Source organism: Alternaria incomplexa (genome assembly GCF_024043165.1).
Source record: "Alternaria incomplexa strain BMP 0042 chromosome Unknown scaffold_12, whole genome shotgun sequence".
NCBI classification, from domain to species: Eukaryota; Fungi; Ascomycota; class Dothideomycetes; order Pleosporales; family Pleosporaceae; genus Alternaria; species Alternaria incomplexa.
Genome location: NW_026249861.1, coordinates 882,018 through 907,777, shown reverse-complemented (window position 1 = coordinate 907,777; position 25,760 = coordinate 882,018). Strand labels below are relative to the sequence as shown.

Below are 25,760 nucleotides of genomic sequence, written 5' to 3'. Positions count from 1 at the left end.
CCACGCTTCCTCTTCGACAAGAATAGTCATTCAGTTCAATACCCTCAGCGATTCTGCGACCATGGTCAACGTTCAGCTACACTGCCCGTCCACGAAGAAGACCGTCGAGGACTTCTTCATCACGCCATTCCAGTCTCTCGAGCAAGTTCTACCAAGTGTACGACTTGCCTTCGACATCAAGTACGCGGCGCTCTACACTACCGAAGCCAAACGAATCATGGAACCAAGTACCCTCCAAGAAGACCAGCGGGTATTAGTAGCGGCCAGCGCCATGGAGGTTATGCTACCCGATTCGCCATCCGAGTGGGTGTTGTATGACGGCCAGGAGGGCAACGATGTCGACCCAGACGTTGAGTGTTATGGTCTTGGGTGGGAAGTAAGTATACAATGATCTCTATCAACGATGAAGCGAAGTTATTAACCAGGATGTAGGAATTATGTGATCTCGACAAGTGCCTACACATCATCAGCCTGAACAAGCAGAAGCCTGCATCTCGCAATAAGATGCGTATCACACGCGAGTACAAGCCTGTTGAGGCCGACATTGACGCCTTGGATTCCGCAACTTCAACTACGTCAAGTGTTGCCGAAGACGAGGACCACATCGAGAAATGTTGGGGCGTCGCTGTCGAGCAGTTCCTTCCTACGTCCATGAAGCCCGCCGCCGCCAAGTCCAGCAGCAAGCCCTGCGACCCGTCCACACTGGCTGTCCTAAGCATCCTCGCAGGCTTCACTCAGGGCCAATCTCGTCTCGTCCTCGAGGTACTTGAAGAGGCGGTCGCCCTTCGGACTGAAGAAGACCAAGGCGACGACAAGGATCCCGCTTTGCAGAAGGGTGATGTCATCAACGCCATTATCCTTGTCTACGAAAAGGCTGAGATCATTGAGGCTAAGCTGACCAAGGGCAAGGGTGCAAAAGGAAAGGGAAAGGGGAAGAGGCGGCCCTCAAAGGGCACTCCGAAGAAGCTTGGCGCTATGTCGAGTTGAGTGAAGTGACGGATGGACGAGGCGGCTAAAAGACAGGTGTAGTGTTTACATGGAGTTACTTGAGCGAGCGAGGATATACCCGGAGTGTTTTGAAAGTGATATTGGGGGTGAGAGGTCTTACCTAGGCGGCTACATTGGTTTGTACGGTATACATCAACTACGGAAGATATCTATGTAGCTGGGAAGACAGGCTACTGAGTACAATTGCAATGGATCTATCAAGTTTGTGTTTGCCTAACAACCGTCTTCATTACCAACAAGCAGAGACATCAGGATATGTATACTCATGTTTTCCGATACACCCCCTCACATCTTTCACATTCCTCCCCACCCACACGACCAGAGAATGTCAGGACAACCACCGCCAAGTGTGCAGCCAACAAGTGCGCAAGCTACGGTAGAACCCGCCATCTCTAGTAAGTTCAACCCCAAAGCTATTTCCCAATCAAGACGTACCAGTTCTCTGACCAAGCAGGCCAATGGCTTCTAGACAAGCTCAAGAAGACGTCCCGTCAAGACAGAGAAGATTGTACGTCCACCATCCAGCTCACCTATGCACCCTCCTTCCACCATCTCTTTTCCTTTAGCCTATCACTCTACCTCCCTATACCCCGACCTTCTGTCCTTATAAACCAGTCTCACCCATCCCACAGACCTCCGCATCCTCCGCTTCCACATCAAAGAAAGCGCTGCAGAGAATGCATTGCAACAAGCACGCAACACCACAATCTCCGAATTCGTACTACAGAAACTTCAGAAACTTGAAGGTAAACACCCGGAACACGAGGTCGATGCGGCGAGGGAGTATGAGAGAATGACGAGGTGGAAGCTGCTAGTTGAGAAGGCTGTCAGTGATGCTAAGCATGAGGGTCTCATGGAGTTGGTTAGGAGGGTTGAGGAGCTCACGGATGAGGGTGGGGGAATTTAGATTGAGAAGGCACATGAGCACGATGGGTGCGTGGCTTGCGTGCTCCTTGTTTTGGTAGATCGATGTAACGAGTAGCAAGCCAGAAAGCCTATTGAATCCATCATGAGGTCGAGTTTGTGTTTGTTCACCAAGCACCTCCAGTACTAACTAATAAGTATCGCAAGTATATATGCGACCGCATACACCAGTGTCATGTACTTACCAACATCTTCACTCCATCCATCACACACCCAAAGGACATCATACCAGACATATCGCTTAAGTATCTCCAAACAATTCGATCAACATGGCCGAACAAGAACAGCCACCAGGCCTGCAAATCTACATGCCCCAGGGGGATAAGCTCTCTCGTAACAAAGCCCCCAAAGTCCCTTCCTAGAAAAGCCAACGACTTGCTGACTCGATACCGTAAAACAGTGACAGACTACTTGGATTTCCTCCAGACCCAATCGCGACGTACTAAAGAACAACGTACGTACACCACTCAGCCTATATCGTCTCGCTCCTCGCAAAGTCGCCATCGACGCATTCTAACACATGTATAGGCCTTATCGTTCTGAACAAGTACCTTGCCAAGAGCTTGCAACAGTTTGCTGAGCAGTGTGAACGCGAGGAAGCAGCCATAGAACTCGCTCAATCACAAGCCGACGCTATGGAAGAGGGCGAAGAAAAACAGCGTGCGGTGGTGCAGCTCGCGGTGAAGTTGGGGACCAGGTTTTTCGAGTCGTTGGTGGAGGCTGCAAGACATGACGGCTTACAGGAGTTGGTCGAGACGGTTGAGGAGATTGTGCAGAATCATGTGCCAAATGAGGCCGATGCTGCTCACTTGTAGACGGACAGAGCAAGCTGAGTTTGCAGTTCGCATACCCTTTGTCTTGATTGACCGACGTAGTAAATAGCAAGCAGTGCCATCACATATATTCCGGCAGTGCGATACTCCTTGGCTCAGAATCTCCATCAATCTTCTGTCAGTCAGCTCTCCCTCAGTCACAAACTCACATCTGACCTCTGCATCTAATATGCGGCATCCGGAAAGCACCAACGACTTGCGAAAAGCGCCAACCATGATTACAGATGCGGATCACCTAAACCCACCCATTCGTTCAAGCGTATCCAGTGAGTGCTACCGCAACTTCCTTTTCCGAGGACAAAGCAGCAGACTAACGAACAAAAAACAGGCTCATGGTTCACTTCCAATCTCCCCAACATGACTCTCAAAGATCGAAATGCCTGTACGTGCCTAGCTCCCCTCCTTTTCCTCACCCTGTTCGTTCTTCTACCTACCCGTACCTAGACATCGCTCGCTTCACTTTATCATCTCACACAGTCCACCTTATAGCTACCCGTGGAGCTCGAAATTTCTGATACGCATACAGATGAACGAACCCTGAGCTCCTACGTCCAAGACAGCATTGTCGAGAGAAAATCAATCACTGACAAATCCGACGATTACATCAAACGGGAAAAGGATTGTGTCGAAGATCTGGAAGAGCAGCTAAAGCGTGCGAAGGGGAAACTAGAGGAAGAGAGGCAACGGATCGAGCTCGAGAAGGTAGTACATGATACTAAGCACGAAGGCTTGGTGGAGTTGCTGAGCAAGGTCAACCAAGCGTTGTGGCGGAAAAACGTAGAGTGAGAGGATTCAGCGGGTTTGCGGTTTGTCGACCTACCTGTCATGACACCAATCGACGGGTTATATAGCAAACCGCACGCAGCCTATACATTCATGACACTACGCTCTCTTATTCGCAGTTTCCCAGATCCGTCTCTCTTCTACCAATCCGCTATTGCACCTTGATCCACCAAACTACTTTCCACATCTCCATCCCAAGGCCCCTCTTCATAAACCGAAACCAAAATGTCCGACGACGAAGAAGCTCCACTCCCCGCAACCATCGAGATCGATAGTAGGCAACCTTCCCTCCCCCCTCTTGCAGAACCGCTACCGTAGCCATAAAAAGGTGCCAGCTAACCAGCCCCTCCTCAACAGCAGCATGGTTCCTTTCCAAACTCCCACAGCTGTCGTATGAAGATAGACATGAATGTAAGTAACCATCCCCATGCCACCTGCGTATTCCAACACAGCCAAAGCACGCTACTGATCTAACCTAATCCTTACACAGACAACGGCGTTCTCGTCCATAACATCGAAACCATGATGGAAGAGTTGGGAATGCCCGACCCTGATCACCACGCCGCCAATGTGAACGCCGATGCTGAAGTCGTGGCAGCAAGGAGATCAGTTGCGCAAGCGAAGGAGCTGCTGAGGCTTGCGGAAGAACGTTTCCATCGTGTGCATGATATATCCATTGCTCTGGGTCAGGAGAAGGGTAGGAAGATTGGAGCCTTGCGTACGCTAATGAAGAAGACTAAAAAGGCTATGCGGGAGGAGGGGTGGACAGATCTTGGGGAGGCAAGTGAAGAACATGATGAGGGCTCTGATAGTAGCTGATTTCCATGCTGTAAAAGAACCTGGTGATATGTAGATTTGGTAGATGATGCCTTACACGTTACTTACACCCCAGACCCACCCATCTCATTCCTGATCTTCATTCCCCTACGCCGCCTGCGCAGCCCTCAGCCCTCCCCTCTGTCCCGCATTCCGACTCCTCACCTCGGTCTGCCCAACCTCCAAATGCGTGCCTGTCCTGCTCTTCTCGAGCGACACAGCCGCCCGGTCAGTCACTTGGATATAATCCTTGGCATCACGCTCCACCGCACCAGGAGTAGAGACGTGAATACCCTCAACGAGAACCTTCTCATCATCCGGGATCTCCAGTGTAGTCTCCTTAATCTCGGGGCCTTGTGTCTTTGTGCCAAAGGGCGGGTCGAAGCGCTTCCGCAGGGTTTCGATCATCTTGCCGAACCAAAACCAGTTCAGGCCGTTGAGGATGATGTTGGAGGCGAGGTAGGCGGTTATGAGCCAGAGAGGGACAGTTTGGCCTTCGGCGAACCGGAGGATGTCGTGTTTGAAGCCGGCGTTGTGAAGGGTGGTGTTTTGCGATAGCTTTCCGACGTCTGGGTCTGAGTGCCTGTATGCGCCGGCAGCGTAGGCGTGGTAGACGTCGGTAAAGACGCGGATGGAGTTGTAGGATCCCCACACGATGCGGCAGGAGAAGAAGGTGCATAGCAGGATTATGCCGTTGACGAGCTGGATAGTGGTGCCCGTCATGTTGAGCTTATCGCAGAACCAGTGGATGTTCAGGAAGGGCGAGGAGAGTTCGTAGAGGATAAAGGTGCACGCGTAGTAGTTCACGAAGGGACGCTGTCACACGATCAGTACTCTGAATAGCTCCCATATGCTCTGGAAAGCACCGTGGTCTACTTACGAAACCCAGCGAGAATACGCAGAGGGCACAGATAGCATGGAACAGCATGCCGGTACCGAATGCCTTGACATTCTGCAACGTGATGACCAAGTCCCATAGGAAGTAGCCTCCTGCCATAGCTTGGATCAAGCCAGACGCTCCAGTATATCCATGCACGCGCTCCGTCGAGTCCATCTGATTCAGCTCCTTATCCGTCCACATGACCCATAGCGCCATTCCGCAGACCAGCGTGCTCTGCACAAATGACACGATGTGCACATCCCAGTTGAGTTTGGTTCGCGCGGTGAAGTTGGCGTATATCCGCGGGAAGAAGAAGCGTGAGATGGCGGGGGCGCCGTAGCTGAAGATAATCTGGTAGAACGTGAAGGCTATCGCGACTTCGTGGAAGTGCAGCGGCAGCGACTTCATGTTGAGGAAGTCGGCGACGGGCTGTACATATTTGACCAGGCTCTCCGGCGGCGCGAAAGGGAACGGGTCGTGCATCGTGGCAGTCGAGTGTGGGGTGCAGCAGACGCGGAGGTAGGTGGAGGTGGAGGTGCGAGAGTGATGTCAGGGCGGTAAGGGTTGCACGCGAGCAGGAGCGATGGTCCCTTCTTATGCAGGGAAGCAGCGGAGGGGCGTTCGGCAGGAAGGCAGAGCAAGAGCGGTTTTATAGTCGGGTAGATACGAAGATCCAAGGCCGCGGCGGCACAATGATGCACGCCGCTCGAGGATGCCTGGGAAAAGGTGCGGATGACGACCAAGCTTGGTGCAGTCCCTTGTTCTAGGCCGAGATGCGATTAGCGAGCCGAGGACCCATCGCCCTGCGCCAGAGGCACACGACAGATTTCATGTCCACCGGGTCATTTTTGTGGAATGCTAAATCACTGCCACGGGACCACGTCATGTTGGACGCTGTTGGAGGTGTTTGGGTACAATGCACCGCCACTAGAGGCGTCATGCCGTGACAAATCTCACCCTCTTCGGAGGCCGCATCACCGCATACAAGGAAGAAGTTGAACACCTAATAGAAGTAAATAGCTCAGAGGTTTTCATTGACTTGGCTAACTTTCGTTTCATAATAGAGTAGACTGCAGTGCAGCTGGCTGGCGTTTCCCTCGTAGAGGTGGTAGTGGGTATCTTAAAGCAATAATGTGATGATGATGATGATGAAGACGCCGCGCTCAGAGCCCATCAAGTCTGACGTTCTGATTGTGCCAGCAGTTGATGCATTTATCCACCTTCAACCTCGCAGCGTATGCTACGAGGAACATCTCTGCAACGTACGATGTGCTCTCGATTCTGTCGAGAAGGAAGTAGAAGTCCTGCAAACTCCTATAGCTGATGATCCGATTGCTATGACCGAGTAAATTTGCCGGGTGGGCGGTGAACTGGCTCTGTTGTGCGGCCGGTATAGGTGAGTTGAAGAGGGCATTCATGCGTCTAGCCTCTTCCATGGAAGATACTGGCGGCGTAGGTAGCCCAGAAAGATAGTCCGGCTGAGCAGACGCATGATCATGTGATGCCATGTTGGTTGGTCCTGTCCATCCTCCTGTGTTCCCTCCAGGCAGAAGGGTACCTGCTGCTCTGTTTTCGGCCAGCCCTCCTTCCATATCCAACTGTGAACCTATCCACAATGACCACACAGCTTCTGTCAAGTTGTCATGTGTGTGTACAACGTTAAAAGCGAACCCCATCTCGTGCTCGTTGTTGAAAGGATAGTGTCTGTTGGTCTGGCTATGCCTCCCACCAGGGAAATAGTCTTGGCAAATGACAGTGGGATTTGAGACGCCGAGTTCGTCGTTGACCTGCTTGTTGAAGTATGCGTTGCGATGCTTCTCACTCATCGACACCAGTCCTTCTTCCCACATAAGTCGCTCGGCGACTAGGAAAAGTTTACGCACGTGGGCATGCGCCTCACGCTTCCCTCTGCAGATGGGGCAACAGTAGAATGGCATGTACTGAAGGTTTGGAGTTTGCGTGGCATGTGCCTTCATTCCTGGTAATGGATATGGAATGAAGTCTTGCCGCGGGAATGGTACAGTCGCGGGCGGTGCTTGGCCCCGACTCGTGCCCGGTCTGCGTCTTCTCTCAGTCTCAGCAATGAAGCCATTTTCGAAGGAGATTTTGGAGTCTTCCGGGTCGGCCAGAGGGTCGCATGCCGGGTCAATTGGGCAATTGCCAGGATTGGAAGCCATGGTGAGTAAGTTGTAGGAGAGAGAGGCGAAGAGGACTCATGCTTTACATGAGTCTGTCAGGCAGCCTTTTACATTCGTATCTGAAGCCCTGACCCAGCATGAACATGAGGATGTATTACGAGTACTTACGAGTGTCTCGCTGGGGCTTTAAAGGGTCACCGCGGTACCGTGGTCGTGAGCGGGCCAAGGTGAGAGGACAGGCGAATAGACACTCTGCCCTCAGGTATTGTTGAATTACCCCACACAGTTGCCATCTTACTCGTCTGAACGATCCTCAACAGACACCTGCTGCGAATAGTACACCCATGTAAGGCGGAGTGAGAGAGTGCGGGGAGGTTTCGTGACGCGACTTACGCGACGGCAGCGTGCAGGGATCAAGGATGCTCAAAAGTTAGGAAGGCGCGAAAGCGGGACACAGAAAGAGATTCGACTGAGGTTCTCATGTCACAACCATGAAAGCTGTCCGACCATCTTTCCGCGCCAATGCAACATGTCAGAGGCAGATCTTCTGCACCAACGTAACGTCATGTCGAACGAGTTTAATACCACGCCGAGCATACACACGACCCGCATTCGCACCGAAACCCACCATCGACATCAAACACATCCGACAGAACCCAGGACTATATGAGCAGAACTGCATAGACCGCAACTATGCCGCACACAGCAAATCGTCATGGCGGATCATAGAGCTGCACGAGCAATGGCTCGCACTCCAGCAAAGCAGTCGCGACCTACGAGAGCGCAACAATCGCATACGAGCCACTCTAGCTAGGACAGCATCGCGCGCCAAGGACGCCGACGGCAAGCCGGTAGCCTTGAGAGAAGGATTGATCAGCGATGCAAAGGCATTGAAGGCAGAGTTGAGCTCTATCGAGGCACAAGAGTCAGAGATCCAAGAAGAGATAGAAGGGCTGGCGCAGGATCTGCCCAACTTAAGCAGCACATGCACGCCCGTCGGCACCGAAGCAGATGTACTCGGCTACATCAACGAGTCGTCGAAATCACAAAATCGCAAGTCGCACGTCGACATTGGGCAGGAATTGGGAATCCTTGACTTCTCGGGCTCAGCGCAGACTTCGGGCTGGGGCTGGTACTTTCTGGTCGGAGACGGTGCAGTGCTGGAACAGGCGCTCGTACAGTACGCCCTAGGTGTTGCTAGGAGGAAAGGATGGAAAGCAGTCGCACCTCCATCCTTGGTGTACTCACACATTGCATCTGCATGCGGGTTCCAGCCGCGCGATCAAAACGGGGAGCAACAGATCTATGCCATTGAGCAGTCAGAGAAGGACAAGGCGAAGCCGCAACTCGCGCTCGCCGGGACTGCAGAGATACCGCTTGCTGGCATGAAGGCCAATCAGACCCTGGAGGAAGCGGAGCTGCCGCTCAAGGCAGTCGGTGTGAGCAGATGCTACCGTGCTGAAGCTGGCGCAAGAGGAGCCGACACAAAGGGCTTGTACCGTGTTCACGAGTTCACCAAGGTTGAGATGTTTGCCTGGACGACGCCCGACAACATGGGTGAAGACCACTTTACTACTCCAACGGCACCGAGCTCAGAGTCAATCTTTGACGAGATGCTGTCGATCCAAAAGGAGATACTAGAAGCACTTGGACTGCACTGCCGCATCCTCGAAATGCCCACAACCGACCTCGGTGCCAGCGCGACGCGGAAAATTGACATCGAAGCCTTCTTCCCATCCCGAGAGAAAGAGGAAGGATGGGGCGAGGTGACATCATCGTCCATGTGCACAGACTACCAGAGCCGACGACTACAGACTCGCATGCGCGTGAAGGGAGGCAAACTAGAGTTCCCGTACACGCTCAACGGAACAGCACTTGCTGTGCCCAGAGTCCTCGCAGCCATTCTGGAGAACCACTGGAACGAACAGGACAGCACGGTAACAATACCAGAGGTACTGCGACCGTTCATGGGTGGGCAAGAAAAGATACAGGCGGAGCGTCGTTGATGGTGTGAAGAAGTACTGTACGATATGTATCATGTATCTAGACTATGATGTCAGGTGGTTGGGTGTTGCTGGTGCCGCAACTAGATGCGCGACACCACTCAAGCACGCCAACCTAGGAGAAAACTGAACACCCTGGAGTCTACGTTGACGTTGGATCACCTACTTTGCAAGTTTTTGACTTAATGTAGTCTGCAGACCTGTCCAGGTTTTTTCTTGTATGAGGTGCAAGAAACATGCAGTCAACACATCCTATGGCCACAGCCGTCTACAAAACCACGCTGCTCGCCCCCTGCATCAACTTTCAAAGCTTCGGACCGTCAGATGCTTGCACTCCCCTGTTTTGGCCGCGACATCCCAGCTGGCCACCATCGAGGCTGACTCTGCGCTTGGCCCGGTTATGGCCGGCGATTGGCGCACAGCCTCCAACCTGTTCGAGGTGGGTGGCAGGGTGCATGAGGCCAGGTGCATATTGGATAGCGGCCATGTGAACAACCGCCACAGCCACTGCTGTCTGGTGCTGCACGGCTCCTGAAACATTTTCTCAAGACCGCACATGCGTCGCAAAGCAGCAGAGTCTACCCTGTCGCGCTGAACCGGTTCTGGGCCAAGGTCCACCTTTGGCGCCATCGCATTCGAGGTGGGGTGGTTAGCGGGCCATTCTCGTCTACGGCCTACGCACCAGCCTCCAGCGCTCACCAGCATCAACAACCCGGCCGCCCACCACCAGCCTGCCTGCACCGCGAGCTGCACCGCTGCGTGCAACCACCGCACCACGCAGCTTTGTTGCTGTCGCCACCTGCCGCCGCCCTCGCAGTGTCACCCGCCTCCAGCCATCCGCGACCTGTCGCAATATTGTTGGAACGCATCATTGTCGCAAACCACTCCTTCGGCCACCCCGAGCACCACAACACCAGACCCGGATATCGAGATAGCAAACGTCGCGGCGCATGGTTTCCTACCCAGACTCGGCGAGTGCAGAGCGCTCACTGCCCATACGGCGTCCCTCGTCGGTTGTGTCGCACTCGTCGCGCGCATCCACCGTCCGCAGACATCGCCAGCACCGCTCCAATGTGGGCGGCTCGTCGCTAGCACCCCAGAATGAGTTCCCCGTGTTCACGCATACCGGCGACGTCGAGATCGTCATCAGCAATGGGCGGAAGGAAATGCGTTATCTGCTGCACAAGTTGATTCTGACGCAGTGCTCGGGCTTCTTCGAGGCTGGCACGAGCGATGAGTGGGCGACTGCTGGTGATGTGACCAACGCCGGCCCCAGCAACGGCACCGCCCTGTCGAGGATACCATCAGGATCACGACCCGAGCAGAAGCGGAAATGGAGGTACGAGATGGATTGGGGCAGCGGCGATGACGACCTGCCCATGCTCGTGCAGAAGGTGTGTTTGTTTACCGTCCGCGACGGCGACCATGCTAACGAGAGTGCAGAAGAACCAGCCTACCATGTTTGGCGGCGATCCAAGTCCACCTGTGCAACCCCCTACTGCGCGCAACAAGCCTGCCGCACCGCAGTCAGGCTTCTTCCGGAGCATGGCCAACTTCTCCACCCTCCACGTGCCCGCGACAGCCACCCCCGAGACCGACCCCGACGACGACACCTTCCGCGACTACGACAACCTGTTCCGCATCTTCTACAACTACCCTCCCACGCTCGACTCTCTCAACATCGCGAATGCCTACGTAGAGTGCAAATCGCTTCTGCAGCTCGCCGACATGTACGACGCGCTCGGCGTCATCGGACCACGCGTAGACCATCATCTGCTGCGTTTCCAAGGCCGGTTATGGAAGCAGATCGCGAAATACCCGCCCAGCTACCTCAAACTTGGCTACATGGCACGGAGTAAGGCCATCTTCGCCGAAGCCATGGTGCACGTTGTCGGACAGTGGCCACAAGGCATCAATCAGCTACGCGGCCAGATCGCTGAGCCCGTGATCGAGCTGATAGAAGACAAAGTCGACGAGATGGACGAGCTCAAGGCCAAGATTGAAGTCAAGCTCTTCCGCCTATCCCTCACAACTAGTCGCGGCGAGCGTGTGAGCCCATCGAGCAACTGGCTGGACTGGATAGCAGTCTCCCTATTCCGACAATGGCTCGCCGAAAACACCACGCCACCCCCGGCCCCGATCCTCAAATCGCCACGACCCCAGAACTCGAGAGACGGTGCGCCGCTGCCACCTCCACCAGTCTTCAACACCGGCCGCATATTCCGCTTGCTCGGCCAGGCCGGCTCAAGTTACCTCAACCACGATGAATGCAAACGCTTCCTGCGACTGAACCCCGACCATTACAACCGCGACAACCTGAAGCGCTTCGAACGCAGGATCGAAGAAATCAAGGTCAAGGCCAAAGACGCAGTCAAGCCGCTGATGCGCAATTTCCTCGAACTCGACCTACGAGAGGGCGGACTTCCCTATTTGACATGCACAAGAATCGATCCGCAGGACTTCCCATGGGACGACATATAAGACTGGAGGGAGTAAACGACTACATTGATAAGACACACCCACTCGCTTCGACGTTTATAGATTGGCAGCAATCTGGCGCTCTTTATGATCTATTTGGCTTTTTTTGGTTTTGTTACGGATGCGGGATGTTTTGGCGCCTGATACCCTAGGATGTTTACATGTAAATACGCCGTTGTTGTTGATTTCCTTGTTATTCCCACCACCCCGATTTCCTTGACGATTTGATGATGTGGGAGAGATAGAGAGATGTGTATGTATGTAGAAGGAGAGATGGTAATTATCGTGTGTAAGAGAAGGAAGAAAAGAAGAAGAGGGTATATGCTGGCCGTGTGCTTTCTTCTTCTTTATCTTTCTATTGGGGTAGATGAAGAGAGGAGATGAGATAATCGACATTTCCAGATTCCTCCACTTCTCTAGTGACATCCCCTGTTCGTTGTCTTACACTGCCGAGCCAATATCCCCTTTCATGCGGGCTGTGGGTAGTGATCGCCCCTCGGTTCACATGTCCGCTCCATACCTGCATCCTACGGGCTCGAAATACACACTACCATAATTCCTTCTTTCGGTCCCTGGTATCAAGAGATAGCATGCGGTACGTACTGCACCCGGGCATCCGAGCGAGATAGGCTCAGGGCGGAAGGCTTGTAGCTATCTGCCGTCATGATCGACGCTGCAGCCGCGCCAAGCCGTGGTAGCGTGTGGGGGCTGGTGACGCGATACGGTGGGTACGGCGAGGATGGAGAGATAGGGCGGAAGGATGGGGATTGTTTTACGGAATTCTGGAGTTGACATCGATGGAATCGATGGGTTGATTGGAAGTGTTAGTGCTGGTATTGGTGGGTGGGGAAGATCGCCGAGGTGACTGGATCGTTGATCGTTGCTCGCTTGTCATAGAGATTGGAAGATGTGGAAGATAACGTGGCTAACATCAATGACAGGCATGCCAAATCTGTCTGTCAGGTTGTGGGTGTTTCTGGGGCTGAGTATGCAGGTACCGTTTCAAAATCTGAAGGTATCGAAAGAGATCACTACCTGGCCATCTCTGTCATGACCTCAACCACCGAATCTCACATACAAGACCTTCACTACCTACGACTCCACTGTACACTTTTCTTTACAGCGTTTATGCAGGACAGAACCAAACGAACAACCTCCGATAACACTACCCCTAATCACTACCAAGCATTTCCAAGAACCTGGATTACTCTTCTAGTTCTCGCCGACGGCCCAAACTCTCCCATAAGCATTGCTTATGCTAGGCATATGTCGAAAGCAGGAGCTTATCAGATCTACATGTCGCTTCGTCCCTAGCTCCCTGCGAAACACTAAACACCAAAGTACTACCCTGCCGTTTATCAGGGTCCCCACATATGTCGTTGCCTTTTCTGCACCGTAACGCAGGGTAGGTGACCAAACAGAGAAGAAAACTTCACCCAAAACGGCGTGACGTATCTGCTTGTAGACTACGTGGCGCACGGGGAGGTAGATTGGGCGTGCTTGGCGGATGGGGATCGTCACTGGGTATCTAAGCCTCATGTCGATCGTTGTGGTGGCTGATAGCGGGTAGTGGAGTGTGAATAGTGAAGAGTGAGAGGAAGGCTAGGATGGTCGGCGAGCATTGGGTAGTTTGTGGGATGTAATGACGGAAAAGAGATGGGGAGGAGGGTATTGGGGATATTGATCGTCGTGTCGTGGTCTTGGACGTGGGAGCATGGGATGGGATCGAGCAAGATCGAGTATCGTACGAGAGTAGTGTAGGCAGTGTAGCAAAAGGGGGCAAGACAAAGAAGGGCATCATGGGCAAAGGAATCATCTCCGCCATCTCGTCCATCAGAGATATATAAACCACCCTCATCTCCTCCAAAGGAAACTCATCATCACCACAGTTCTCATCTCATCATCTACAATACCTTCACATCACCACCACAACCAAACCAAACCAACCCACCAAGCCACCAAAATGCAGTTCACCATCTTCACCTTCACCGCTCTCCTGAGCCTCACCTCCGCCACCGCAGTCACCAAGCGTTTCCCCTACTCTGCCACCTCCGTCCAGGCTCGTCAGAGCGAGATCTGCGGTGGCCTCGCCACGCCATTGTGCTGCCAGACTGATGTCCTTGGTGTTGCGAACTTGAACTGCGCGAACGGTATGTTAAAACATCCTTTTCATTGAAGTGAGAAGAATGAGTGCTAATGTGTATAACAGCCGGCGCCGGTATCGAAACAACAGAGGACTTCCAGGCTGCTTGCGCTGAGGACGGCACGACGGCTCAGTGCTGCATTGTGCCGCTTGGTGCTGATGGACTGCTTTGCACTGCTGCTTAAGCTGTCTCCGACTTCAATACAAAGGTGTATTCGGGCATGCTAGATCTGCTGCTGTAGCAGTGAACCATCCAGAGATGTGGATGTATATAAGCGGTCAAGACGCTGCTGAGATATAGCGAAAGGGGTTTTACTGTTCTTGTTGTCACTGCCTACCACTCCTTTAGGTGGGACAGCTTATTTGTAGATATACTTGGAGATGGAGGATTGGAAGCAAGAGAGATGTGTATGATACAATGAGAAATCTGTTTTCCTAAGCTACATCTTATACCCCACCTCGTGAATCCGATTGGAAACCCTGTTTACTTACTATAATCCTTTCGCCGGTAGAAGTTTGGCTCTCCATGTGATTCCCGGTTCGATGAGTCTAAAACCACTTGCTCATCACAGAGTCCGCAAAGCCTGTGATGAAGCACCAGAACAGATTCCGACTCTTGCTACGATCCGATGACACCAATACCATCAACAAACTCACAGAAGAAGTTATCATATGCATTCAAGCCTCCCCGAGAACAGTCAAAAACACCGCCATGCAAGCCATGACACAATCAGATAATCGCCTACCCAGATACCCGTCCACGCTTATGCTATCACAAAAGACACTTGCCTCCCTCCCTCCGTCCCTAATCATCCACCTCACTCATAATCCAAACTATCCCTCACGCACTTCCTCACCCTCTTCTTAAACTCAGGTGTATTATCCCTCCACAAGCTCGCCGCCTCCACATTCGCCGGACTCTCATCGTTCGGGCTCGAAAGCATGGAGATAACTGACAGAAGAATCGTTTCGGGTGTTTGGACGGGCGACCAGCGTTCTGCGGCGGACTCGTAGCCGTACTTGTCTTCTTCGGGTGGGTGGAGGATTGAGATGCATACTTCGCCGTTTTGGTAGACTGGAAGGTATTAGTTATGCGATTCGAGTCATGAGGGGTTTGTGAGGAACAAGACGTACTATTGGGGTGGAAGATGGGTGTCTCGAAGCGCATCTTGGGTGGGAGGAGCGGGTATTCGCTGGGGAAGGTGAGGCGCGCGCGGAAGAAACCTCCTATGTGTGATGTCAGTACTGGAGCTTCTACTTGGGATGGCTGTGTCTGGATCTGTACCTCCGTAGAACTTTGTATCGTCGTCAATCATCAGCATCACCTCCCACTCGAACACATTGTTGTCCACCAATCCACAGCTTATGCCCGATATACTCTTGTCGTTTTGCATTTGCTTGAGTTGACGAGCCAGCAGCCCCGCTGCCGCAGATGACGAAGCCATAGTACCCTTCTTTTCGCGTATGTGTATGTGAAGTGGCGCTCGAAGTTGAACCCTCGGTATGCGCAGAGAGATCGGGAACGGGTGGGGGAACGCAGCCGAAGAGACGGTTATAACAGCTGCGATGCAGAGATTGCACACGTTCTACAGCGATCCGGATGCAGTTGTTCTTGCGTGAGGGAAGTTTTGTGTGCGCCGGTTCTGTTGCGGAAAGAGGGTAGGTGGAGATTCCAGAGGCGCGTTCGGGCGCAGGACGTGGAGGGCTCTTAACGGCGGGTGTGGCGGGGCAAGCTGCGGGCGATCGGCAGGGGGCTCGCTGGCAGTCGAGGGTAGGGGATTACTGGGTGGATGGGAGTATGCGCAAGAGTCAGAGTGTCTCCGTGAGTCTTGTTAGTGAGCGTGAGTGAGCGTGATCATATATGAAGAAGCAAGTTTGCGGCATGCTCCAATGGCCGCGTCGCATGTGGCGGTATGCGCCAAGTCGAATACCGCTTTGCAGGGGTCCCTCAGGGTATTCAGGCCTTCCCTTTTGCGTCTGCTCTGCATTGAGGACGGGTGCTTGCCGATAGTCAGCCCTAAAGGCGTGTGGGAGAGCTGGATTCGGTGCTTGGTAGATGAGCAACGTGAGAATTTGGACCTCGGCTTGAAACTCGATAAGCCCTACGACGCCTTCACACCAAAGTAGCTTCTGTGGCTGCAAGGAAGATCACTATTTGCTTATATAGGTATACCGATTCATGTCCCGATCTACTCGCCCAATACCCGTCCATCTCCGTCTGCCCAGTTCCCATTACGTCCCAGAACGCCGTCGTAACCATGATAGATGCGATGCCACTCCCCGAGGACCCGTATCTAGGGTATCATTTGATCCAAAGGGGATATAGATTGGAAATTGCAAGACTCTAGAAGAGACAAAACGTAAAATCGTACATGTAGGAAGCTGGGATCAGCCGAAGATCCGGAGAAAGCCCCATAGCCCGGCTCCGCAAAGCACGGGGATGGTGAGATTGTCGTCCCAGCCAAAAACATCAATCGCTTCACTGGCACTGGCGATGATGCCAGACGCGAGAGACATGGCGCCCAACGCCCAGTATCCAGTAAGGGAAGCTTGCTTCACGGTGAGAGCAAAAGTTTCCCGCGCCTGGGGAGGGAGCGTCAGGGCACCTTGAAATGCAAAAGCGTATTCACCGTGATTGTACTCTGAGTAGAGAGGACCTAGCCAGCCCCACCATACAGTCGCCGTGATGACACCCGTTACGCACGCCGCGATGGAACCCGCAAGACTCTTGCCTTTCCTGACTCTGGGCGTGAGGTGGCCCCAGAGCCTGCCGAAAGTCGAAGCAGCGGTATCGCACCAACTCAGTAGTAAGATGCTCATGACTGCTATGTCTTTCGGGCAAAAGCGCATAACTATCCATGCGCCCAGAAGGTAGGAGATGACGCCGTTGTATCCATCGACCTCAGACTCGCGCATGAAGGCACCGAGGCAGCGGATGTAGAAGCGGTTTACTTGCCAGTAACGATGGCGAATGACGTCGGCAAGGGCGATGGGTATCAGCATGGTAAGGAGGACATTGTGTATTTGCGACGTTTGCGTGCCGGTGCAATAGAGGAAGATGGTGAGGAAGCCGATGGAGACGTGCAGGATCTTGCGAGGGATCTCATGTCGGTGAATCTATTGATGTCAGTAATGAGCTTGCGAAGTCACCCTGTGTGTACTCACGAATGACCGCCATTTCTGGTGGATGGGAATCAAGCCTAGAGGACTCGGACTCCGGCTCATCTCCCTCCAGTAGTTCTTGTTGGCTTGCGCGGGTGACAGGTGGCCGTTTGAAGTGTTGCCCGGCAGCGCGAGATCCTTCTTCATGCCTCCGTTCATCTGCCTACGGCTTGTCAGGCCACTCATCCTCCGCCGTCCCACGCCTCCATCCAGGATAGGACTCCGACTTCTAGCGTTCCGGCTCCTTGCTCGAGCCCTGCTGTCGGGATCTGATCCTGAGTCCTCATCGATAGGTGGGGGTGACGTAACCCGTTGTTTGCGCGTCGAAGAGCGCGTCACGGGTCCGAAATAACCATCTTTCGTACTACCCGCCTCCGAGGGCGTTGGTGACGGCGATATCACACGCGGCGTGTTGGGGATCTGGTATTGGCGTGAAGACTCCATGGCAACGCGCCAGCAGGTGGGAAAGTAAGGGAAAGTAGGAGCCCGGATGACGCCGGAGAGAGTGGAGTGGGCCCTGGCACAGAGTAGGGCGATGTTTACCAGTAGGGACTGGCGATCCGAGGGTTGGGAATAAAGGTAATGAGGCTGGGTTGGCGCGTCACAGCTAACATGTGGGAGGGCGGCACTTAGGGTGGCTTCGACATTGATGTCAGCATCAGGCGTGATCAGAGGCTCATGGCCCGCGGATTCGTCCGGGCGGCGCGCATCGTTTGGGGAGGCAGAAGATGCCACAGTGCGTGCAGGCGACAGCAGCGGTCGTCTTATTTGTTATAGGCGGGTGAACAGGGAATGGGTCGGGGCGTGACGGCTGTAATCTTGCTGCATGAGCCTGGGAAATTTGGTCTCACGGCTACGCATGTATGATCCGGTCTCGCGAATGCGCCTATGATCAGCGTGGCGGCGGATCAGGCTTGGCGATGCGATCAGGTTCGAGAAAGGAGACACCGTGTCAGTGTGTCATTGCAAGCTCGCGAACTGCATGCATCATGTTTTGAGTGATCAAGCTTTTGTCAGATGCGCTCGAAGCAGCCCTGTGACAGCTGACGACCCCGCGAACTCTCGAGCGTACCTGCCTGTGAACGACAGTGTGGCGCAGAGTGGCCGTGCAGTGCTCCACTTTATTTTCAAAGTTCGCGCGACTTTTCTGTACAGCCATCGCGACTCCAGCAACATCTTCACGATATCAAAGTGCATCATGGCGCCCCAAACTAAGATAGATCGTTCATTCAGCGCATTAACGCCTGCCTTGTCAGAATGGATTCTCGAAGCTGTGGATTCCATGGGCTTCGTAAAGACCACGCCTGTGCAGCACGCAGCCATCCCCATGTTCATGAAGAACTCTGATGTTGTAGTTGAGGCCGTCACAGGGAGTGGAAAGACTTTAGCGTAAGGTCATAGATTGCCAATCTTTATGCGCATCTAACAAGCTCCCAGTTACCTCATACCCATTGTCGAACGCTTGTTGCGACTGGATGCGCATATCAAAAAGCATCACGTGGGAGCCATTATCATCTCACCCACAAGGGAACTTGCAACCCAGATCCACACAGTACTTTCATCGCTTCTCAGATTTCATGCGCCCTCTGCAGCCTTACTGGATCCGGAAGATGAAGATACCGACATGGAAGACGCCGATGCTCCGCCAAAACCGACCTTCCCTGCCGGAACGTTGAAGGTTATACCCCAGCTTCTTCTCGGAGGATCAGTAACGCCCGCTCAGGACCTGAGCAGATTCCTCAAATCATCTACCAACGTACTCATCGGCACACCAGGACGACTCCTCGAACTCCTTTCCTCACCACATGTCCATTGCTCACAGTCATCATTCGATGCTCTCGTACTCGATGAAGCCGATCGTCTTCTAGACCTTGGCTTCAAAGATGACCTACAAAGGATCCTCTCACGACTTCCAAAGCAACGCCGAACCGGTCTCTTCAGTGCTAGTGTTTCCGAAGCTGTCGACCAGCTGATCCGCGTGGGTCTCCGGAATCCCGTTCGTATCGCTGTCAAGGTCAAGGCGCGAGCTGCACCCAATAGTGCGACAGGAGAAATGGGCGCCATCGAAGACAAGAAAACGCCAGCAAGCTTGCAGATGACATATCTGACCATACCAGCATCGCACAAGCTACCCGCCATCAAGAAAGTTTTAAAGTCATTGGATCCGCAGCCGCAAAAGTCCATCATGTACCTGGCGACATGTTTCTCAGTCGATTACTTTCAACATATTCTACCTGAAGTTCTGAAAGGATACACCATTGTGCCCCTGCACGGCAAACTCCCGGACAAGGTTAGAAACCGCAACTTCATCAAATTCGTAGAGAGCGTCACACCATCTATCCTCCTCACCACAGACGTCGCTGCCCGTGGTCTCGACATCCCGTCAGTAGACCTCGTCCTTCAACTTGATGCACCAAGCGACCCGAAAACATTCATCCATCGCTGCGGGCGCGCAGGTCGGGCAGGTCGCAAAGGCCTAGCCGTCACATTCCTCAGTCCAGGCCGAGAAGAAGACTACATCGAGTTCCTCCGTGTTCGACAGACCCCAGTATCGCCTTTAACAACACCTGAAGTCACGGTATCCGCAGAAGAAGCCACAGCCATGAGCAATCGGATAAGAAAAGTGGTCAAGTCCGACAGAGCACTATTCGACAAAGCCCAACGAGGTTTCGTCTCCTGGGTCCGTGCCTACAGCAAACACACAGCCAGCTCCATCTTCCGCATTCCCGATCTCGACTGGACAGAACACGGCAACGCCTGGGGTCTCCTCAAACTACCCAGCATGCCTGAGCTCAAGAAATGGGACGGAGACCGCAGTCTAGGCGTAGTCATGGATTTCAGCACATACGCGTACAAAGATAAAGCGCGCGAAGCACAACGACAGGTCGAGCAGAGCGAGTACGAAGCCAACAAGGCGGAAGGGAAGAAAGAAGGCAAGAAGCGATATGTCACGGAAGATAAGAAGGCGTCGGCGTGGACGCAGCAGAAGGACGCTAAGGCGCTCAAGGAATCACGGAGGGAAAAGAAGGCAGCGAAGCGCGAACATGACCGTGTTGCGGCTCTGACGGAAGATGAGCGGAAGGAGGAAGAGAGGGTGAAGGGTATGATTGACCAGGTTAGGAAGAAGGTCGCGGAGAAGGAAGCCCAAGAGGCGGCGGATGAGTTTGAGGGTTTTAGCGATTGATTGCTAGGCGTGTACATACCCTAATTACTTGTAGTTATCTACGAGAGCTCCTTACATCTGCTTTAACATGTTCTTAAGTCACTTCGCGCTTTGACGTATAATGACAGCCTGTAAAGTCGCGCAAAAAGAGTCAAGACGAGTTCGTGAATCGAACGCAGCAAAAACAAAAGAATCAATGTTAGAACCTAGAATCGAACCCAGCAGCAAAAAGAAAATCCTTGGTCGGTGCTATCAACACTGCGTATTAGGTATACCAAACCCGTCGTCATCTCTCAAGCTGTGACTTAATAGGAACTGCGTATTGGGTATGCCAAACCCGTCGTCATTCCCACGCGGCCACCCGGAATCTTCTTATGGAAACTCACACTGTTGGAAGCATTCTATAGTCAACACAAATCTTCTGTGGGGGGCAACGGTGGATCAGTTGCTAGATCTATGGACCCTGAGCGCAGTGAAGGCGAGGCGGTGGAAGAGCGCTCGCGAGGCAGCAGTGACGCACTGTCGCACAATGCAAACGCTCACCTTCACTTTTGACTTGAAGAATCTTCTAGGGCGCCCAGACTCTCGTGAATTGCCCTCACGCTCTTTGTTTCTTCTCATACTCTGGTGTCTCTTTCCCATCCACCTCATCACTGCACGCTCCCCTGAGTATACAATAACGCCGACACCACCATGGAGCTCAAGGTCACTCTTCACTGCCCGTCCATCGACAAGACCAGGAGCGAATTCGGCCTCGGTCACTGGAAAAACCATGACAAGCTCCTCCAGGATATCCGCTCCATATTCGGTATCGACTACGCCGCCGTCTACGACATCCGCGCGAAACTGATCTCCGACATCTGCGCCTGCGAAGCGGGACAGATTGTACAAGTCGCCGCGGCAAAAGACGAGATCATGAAGTACTACAAACCCAGGAACTGCATCTTCTATAACGGTGAAGAGGAAGTTAGCAACGAGTGGGTCGACGGTTACGGCTTACCGTGGAAGGTAAGTGATGTCTACTGAAGCGCAATCAACCAGCTCTGACCAAACAAATAGGATCTGAACGACTATCAGAGGTGCGCGCACGTCTTGAGCCTCGGCAAAGGCCCAGGAGGTTTCGTCTTGGACAACACCATCCGGATCACGCGCCCGTACGCCGACGTTCAAAAGGACCTGAAGGAAGTCGCCGGTGCCGCTCCGGACGGCATGGAAAGCAAGCGCAACCTTGGGATTGCGATCTTCTTGAATTGGGCTTGGAAATGGGAGATGGTCAGTAAAGTCCTTGTCCGAACTGAACTGAGACTCATACTGACTTATCTATAGCTCCTACCCGTTTCGATGAAGCCCGCCAAGGATAATGACATGTCGTCCAAGGTTCTTGGTCTCCTCGTCGTTCTTTCCTCTTTCACTCACGGTTCCGCGAGCCTAGTACGCGGCTATCTCGTCGAAACCGTCAAGGCCCGTGTCACTGGTGCGGAAGACGATGAGACGAAAGACCCACTCCTCCGCGCTCAAGACGTCGTGCACGTGATCAGCACACTGTATGAGAAGGCGGGCAGCCTAGCTGCGAAGATCGCGCTAGCCAAGGAGAAGGCGATGAAGGACAAGATGAAAGAGAAAGCGCGGAAGACGGCCTGGAAGGCGAAGCAGAAGACGGGAGGAAAGGACAAGGAGCCATCTGACGTCGACAATCTTGCCGACCAGCTGGGTGGCCCTCAGAACTACATCGATCTTACTTAGAAGGATCAGCGAGGTGGTGGACTAGCCAGATGCCTACGTACCTGATAGACAGCGAGAAATGAAGTGTCTCAAAGCTAATGTAGGCATGTCAGTGATCAGTGACAGCCAAGATTACGTCTACCAAACTCTATGTAGACATTATAGTGAAGCATGCTAATAACGGTTGAATTTTCTCAATTCAATGTAGTCACATCAGCGTCTCGAACTTTCAGGACTCGTGAGTTGTCTAATACCGCAACCACTGAAAATCATCATGCGCAAGTACTAAGTTATGTCCTTCTCCCCATATCTGCCCTTCCGTCGCAAACCGCAAAGAACCAATCTGTATCAGCGGAAACAGCCGGTCACAGTTGTTTGCGTCGAATGCCTTGAAGTTGTTCGATGTAATCTGGAGAGTGTTGCGCATAGTGTTGTGCAACTTTCGCGCTTCGGCTTGATCGACACGAAGCCGCCGCGACAGGGTGATTGGATTGTGGCCGTTTCCCCCAAGCGCTACCACCTTCGTTGGCGTACGCAGGTTTAATATCATGCGTTCAGTGTACAGCACACTGAAATGAGGGTTGCCTTGGAATAAGAGATTCGCTAGCGTCTTCAGAAAAATGGCAATGTAGTCGAAGAGCTGCTTGGCAAAACAAGTTGGCGAGTGCTCCAACAAATGAGCCAGCTCATGCTCATGAGGGACGAAGGATTCGCGCGGCCCGTCTCGCAGGGGCTCTCTCGTGCGCAAGTCGACGTTGATAAGAAGTTGATTGATGGTAGGCGAAAGCGCCGCAAATTGAACCCAGCTCAACGAGAAGTACGGCCGGCCATGTGAGAAGGTAATGTCGAATTCGTAGTTTAAGCGTTTCGCAGCGACCAGGTGTTGGATTGCTTGCTTAAACTCTCCATGCGTCTGGCGACATACGCGGAGCAGCCCGCGATAACACCGAAGCGGTAAATCGTTCCTCACGTAATGCTCTGACACCACCATAACCCCGCGAAAAGAACGCCCCAGCTCTTCGTTAAGCAAAACCTCGTAGACATGGTTTCGGAGTTCAAGTGGAAGATCCAAAAAGCAGGGCATGGTGTTGGTGACCAAAAGTGCGAATGCGCCTGTCGAAGATCAGGGTCCAGCGGCAGGCACACGGATGTTCGGAAGCGAGACCGAAGGATTATTGAGTATGGTACAGGCCTGCACTCGCTGCTTGCGGGACCAAAGAATGGGGATGCGGGGGTGACGACAGGGAGCTGACGTGATCAAAGGAAGTTTGCGGAGAAGATTGAAGTGAGGTTCAGCCTTTTCGACGAGGTTCAGTGTTGTGAAACTGATCGGTCCGTGCTACCCACGTGATTGGATCTGGGCTCTGGGATTTGCGAGCGGGCAATGGCGGCGCGGCGACTGCATCGTCATCGCTAAAGTGGTGTCTTGTCCAAGATGGCATTTCCAGCCGGCCTGACTGCTATGCAAACACGGACAGCGCATCGCATAGATGGACGACTACGAACTTGATCGCGTCGCGTCGGATAACCCTGCTCTGACTGCGCCCGCGGCCCAGCGGGCTCCCATACGACGGCTGAAGTCTCAGGGCCCGACATCGACGTCAGCTGCTCAATCTACCGGTTCCAGTACTACGGTCGCATCTGGGGAGTTGACGAAATACGATGTACGTTTTCAACACACGAGGCTTGGAAATGTACTCTAAACAAGCATAGGTGGGCTGGCGCAGGATTGTCAGGAACTTTTCGCCGTCATGGTTCTCCGTGACCATGGGCACGGGCGTAGTTTCTCTACTTCTCGTCGCTATACCGTTCAAAGCAGGCTGGCTGTACTGGCCTGCGGTGATCTTCCTTGGACTCAACACTATCTTGTTCGCATGCGCCTTCTCTGTCTCTGTCTTCCGATATGTGGTATACCCTGAAATATGGACCGTCATGATCGCGGACAGTGTCAACTCTCTCTTCCTTGGAACCATTCCGATGGGATTCGCCACCCTCATCTCAGCTTGGTGCTCAATCTGCATCCCATATTGGGGACCCTGGGCCGTTACCTTTGCTTGGGTCTGCTGGATGATCGATTCTGTAGTCGCTGTCTCAGTCACGATATCGCTCACGATCCTACTGATCTCTGCCTCTGACCGTCAGGCTTTGGATCGCATCACAGCAGCTCAGCTATTACCTATAGCTGCATCCATAGTCGCTGCAGGAACCGGTGCCAGAGTCGCAGAGCATTTGACCAACCCGCAACATGCTCTTGGTACGATCATTGCTTCGTACATTATGTGGGGTATGTCTACACCACTAGCGATGACGGTTCTAGTCATGTACTACACACGCCTGGCTTTGCACAAGCTACCACCACGAGAGATTGTTGTGTCGTCCTTCTTGCCACTAGGACCCCTAGGCATGGGCGGCTATTCCATAACTTATCTTGGTTCGGTCAGCAGGCGGGTCTTTCCAGAGACAGATTTCTTCTCAGATATCCCCGTGGCAGGCGACATCTTCTTCGTCTTCGGGGTCTTCCTAGCGCTCATCATGTGGGCGTTTGGTCTGACATGGCTCTGTTTCGCACTGGCATCTATCTACAAGTCTCGGCCGTTTCCGTTCAACATGGGCTGGTGGGGTTTCACGTTTCCCCTTGGGGTCATGGCGCTTAGTACAATGGAGCTTGGCAACATCTTCCCGAGTCTGTTCTTCAGAGTTCTAGGGACGATCTTCGCAGTAGCCGTCATTCTGCTGTGGTGCGTAGTAGCTGTTGGCACAGCACGCGGTGCATGGAGCGGTCGGCTGTTCAATGCGCCGTGCCTCAAGAACTTGCCGAAGAGAGATTCTACGGGGAAAGATGAAGCAGAGAAAGAGAAAGGGCTAGTGCAGACATGACCCTGAGTCACTATCATCGACACAAGAGGTGCGTATGTGAAAGTTCTATTGGGATCTCATAAATTGCGTTACGTTTAATCGTAAGAGTATGTATGTGCAAAGCCCCTCGTCGCAAAGCATCAAGCCCCTCGCTGACCGCTAAAGGACCTCCAGCATACCCCGGTTCACTGCCTCAAAGGGTAATCCTAGTTGCCAGCACCTGCAGCATCGCATTGTTCTACCGTATGATTAGCTTCGTTCCAGAGACTATCAATCATCGAACTCACGCTTCTGAGCCTGGCAATCCTGAGTGGAGAAGTCTCCCTGTCCACCATTGGCCAAGTTCGCACAGCCGTTGAACTGCTGATCGCAAGAGCGCTGGAGAGCACCCGAGAGGTTGACAAAAGTGTCACCCTTGACACTGAAGGGGCGGTTGGCGATGCCGGAGTCGAGGATAGGTGTAGCTGCGACACCACCGAGAGCACCGGTGAAGGTCTGCGCGTTGTTCTGGCGTACGTAGATGGCGCGTGCGTTGCTGAGAGCAGCGACGCTAAGAACAACGAGGGTGCTGATGAACTTCATGTTGACAAATTGAAGTATTTGGAATGAAAGTGCGTTAAAGTGATGGGTATCTTAATGTTGTATTGAATGAATGGGGCGGCCGAGCGCTGAAGAAGTGAAGAGAATGAAATAAAGTAAAGTGAACGTGAGCGGAATGAGTGTTGGCTTGATGATGGACTCTTCCCAGAGGCATCTTCAGTCAATATATATTCGCACTCCTACCCCCACGGCGCCTACATCCAGATCTTCAGCGCTTCTCGCAAAATTACTAGGCGGAGTTGCAATGCCAG

At 53.1% G+C, this 25,760-nt stretch overlaps 15 protein-coding genes across 15 annotated transcripts; 10 read left to right on the top strand and 5 right to left on the bottom strand.

Annotated features, from left to right (window-relative positions):
- Positions 1-61: 61 nt before the first annotated feature.
- J4E90_008185 (uncharacterized protein) lies at positions 62-987 on the top strand (the record flags this gene model as incomplete). Its single annotated transcript, XM_051437715.1, has 2 exons — positions 62-376; positions 433-987. The coding sequence occupies 2 exons, from the start codon at positions 62-64 to the stop codon at positions 985-987; spliced, it is 870 nt and encodes a 289-aa protein (XP_051288526.1).
- A 346-nt stretch (positions 988-1,333) lies between these two features.
- On the top strand, positions 1,334-1,915 carry J4E90_008184 (uncharacterized protein; the record flags this gene model as incomplete). Its single annotated transcript, XM_051437714.1, has 3 exons — positions 1,334-1,403; positions 1,463-1,516; positions 1,641-1,915. 3 exons carry the CDS (start codon positions 1,334-1,336, stop codon positions 1,913-1,915), a joined length of 399 nt encoding a protein of 132 aa, XP_051288525.1.
- Positions 1,916-1,937: 22 nt separating this feature from the next.
- J4E90_008183 (uncharacterized protein) lies at positions 1,938-2,747 on the top strand (the record flags this gene model as incomplete). The annotated part of the gene is made up of 2 exons (XM_051437713.1): positions 1,938-1,941; positions 2,461-2,747. The coding sequence occupies 2 exons, from the start codon at positions 1,938-1,940 to the stop codon at positions 2,745-2,747; spliced, it is 291 nt and encodes a 96-aa protein (XP_051288524.1).
- Positions 2,748-3,122: 375 nt separating this feature from the next.
- Positions 3,123-3,551, top strand: J4E90_008182 (uncharacterized protein; the record flags this gene model as incomplete). The annotated part of the gene is made up of 2 exons (XM_051437712.1): positions 3,123-3,147; positions 3,292-3,551. The coding sequence occupies 2 exons, from the start codon at positions 3,123-3,125 to the stop codon at positions 3,549-3,551; spliced, it is 285 nt and encodes a 94-aa protein (XP_051288523.1).
- Positions 3,552-4,472: 921 nt separating this feature from the next.
- On the bottom strand, positions 4,473-5,727 carry J4E90_008181 (uncharacterized protein; the record flags this gene model as incomplete). The annotated part of the gene is made up of 2 exons (XM_051437711.1): positions 4,473-5,180; positions 5,245-5,727. The coding sequence occupies 2 exons, from the start codon at positions 5,725-5,727 to the stop codon at positions 4,473-4,475; spliced, it is 1,191 nt and encodes a 396-aa protein (XP_051288522.1).
- A 680-nt stretch (positions 5,728-6,407) lies between these two features.
- J4E90_008180 (uncharacterized protein) lies at positions 6,408-7,421 on the bottom strand (the record flags this gene model as incomplete). Its single annotated transcript, XM_051437710.1, has 1 exon — positions 6,408-7,421. One exon carries the CDS (start codon positions 7,419-7,421, stop codon positions 6,408-6,410), a length of 1,014 nt encoding a protein of 337 aa, XP_051288521.1.
- Positions 7,422-7,873: 452 nt separating this feature from the next.
- Positions 7,874-9,388, top strand: J4E90_008179 (uncharacterized protein; the record flags this gene model as incomplete). Its single annotated transcript, XM_051437709.1, has 1 exon — positions 7,874-9,388. The coding sequence occupies one exon, from the start codon at positions 7,874-7,876 to the stop codon at positions 9,386-9,388; it is 1,515 nt and encodes a 504-aa protein (XP_051288520.1).
- Positions 9,389-10,335: 947 nt separating this feature from the next.
- J4E90_008178 (uncharacterized protein) lies at positions 10,336-11,866 on the top strand (the record flags this gene model as incomplete). The annotated part of the gene is made up of 2 exons (XM_051437708.1): positions 10,336-10,779; positions 10,829-11,866. 2 exons carry the CDS (start codon positions 10,336-10,338, stop codon positions 11,864-11,866), a joined length of 1,482 nt encoding a protein of 493 aa, XP_051288519.1.
- A 1,960-nt stretch (positions 11,867-13,826) lies between these two features.
- Positions 13,827-14,191, top strand: J4E90_008177 (uncharacterized protein; the record flags this gene model as incomplete). The annotated part of the gene is made up of 2 exons (XM_051437707.1): positions 13,827-14,013; positions 14,073-14,191. 2 exons carry the CDS (start codon positions 13,827-13,829, stop codon positions 14,189-14,191), a joined length of 306 nt encoding a protein of 101 aa, XP_051288518.1.
- A 633-nt stretch (positions 14,192-14,824) lies between these two features.
- Positions 14,825-15,400, bottom strand: UBC15 (Ubiquitin-conjugating enzyme E2 15; the record flags this gene model as incomplete). The annotated part of the gene is made up of 3 exons (XM_051437706.1): positions 14,825-15,081; positions 15,141-15,233; positions 15,292-15,400. The coding sequence occupies 3 exons, from the start codon at positions 15,398-15,400 to the stop codon at positions 14,825-14,827; spliced, it is 459 nt and encodes a 152-aa protein (XP_051288517.1).
- A 994-nt stretch (positions 15,401-16,394) lies between these two features.
- J4E90_008175 (uncharacterized protein) lies at positions 16,395-17,612 on the bottom strand (the record flags this gene model as incomplete). The annotated part of the gene is made up of 2 exons (XM_051437705.1): positions 16,395-17,123; positions 17,172-17,612. 2 exons carry the CDS (start codon positions 17,610-17,612, stop codon positions 16,395-16,397), a joined length of 1,170 nt encoding a protein of 389 aa, XP_051288516.1.
- Positions 17,613-18,366: 754 nt separating this feature from the next.
- Positions 18,367-20,352, top strand: SPB4 (ATP-dependent rRNA helicase spb4; the record flags this gene model as incomplete). The annotated part of the gene is made up of 2 exons (XM_051437704.1): positions 18,367-18,557; positions 18,606-20,352. The coding sequence occupies 2 exons, from the start codon at positions 18,367-18,369 to the stop codon at positions 20,350-20,352; spliced, it is 1,938 nt and encodes a 645-aa protein (XP_051288515.1).
- A 672-nt stretch (positions 20,353-21,024) lies between these two features.
- On the top strand, positions 21,025-22,074 carry J4E90_008173 (uncharacterized protein; the record flags this gene model as incomplete). The annotated part of the gene is made up of 3 exons (XM_051437703.1): positions 21,025-21,339; positions 21,391-21,603; positions 21,658-22,074. 3 exons carry the CDS (start codon positions 21,025-21,027, stop codon positions 22,072-22,074), a joined length of 945 nt encoding a protein of 314 aa, XP_051288514.1.
- Positions 22,075-23,543: 1,469 nt separating this feature from the next.
- On the top strand, positions 23,544-24,930 carry J4E90_008172 (uncharacterized protein; the record flags this gene model as incomplete). The annotated part of the gene is made up of 2 exons (XM_051437702.1): positions 23,544-23,717; positions 23,767-24,930. The coding sequence occupies 2 exons, from the start codon at positions 23,544-23,546 to the stop codon at positions 24,928-24,930; spliced, it is 1,338 nt and encodes a 445-aa protein (XP_051288513.1).
- A 185-nt stretch (positions 24,931-25,115) lies between these two features.
- J4E90_008171 (uncharacterized protein) lies at positions 25,116-25,491 on the bottom strand (the record flags this gene model as incomplete). The annotated part of the gene is made up of 2 exons (XM_051437701.1): positions 25,116-25,147; positions 25,197-25,491. 2 exons carry the CDS (start codon positions 25,489-25,491, stop codon positions 25,116-25,118), a joined length of 327 nt encoding a protein of 108 aa, XP_051288512.1.
- Between the last annotated feature and the right edge of the window lie 269 nt (positions 25,492-25,760).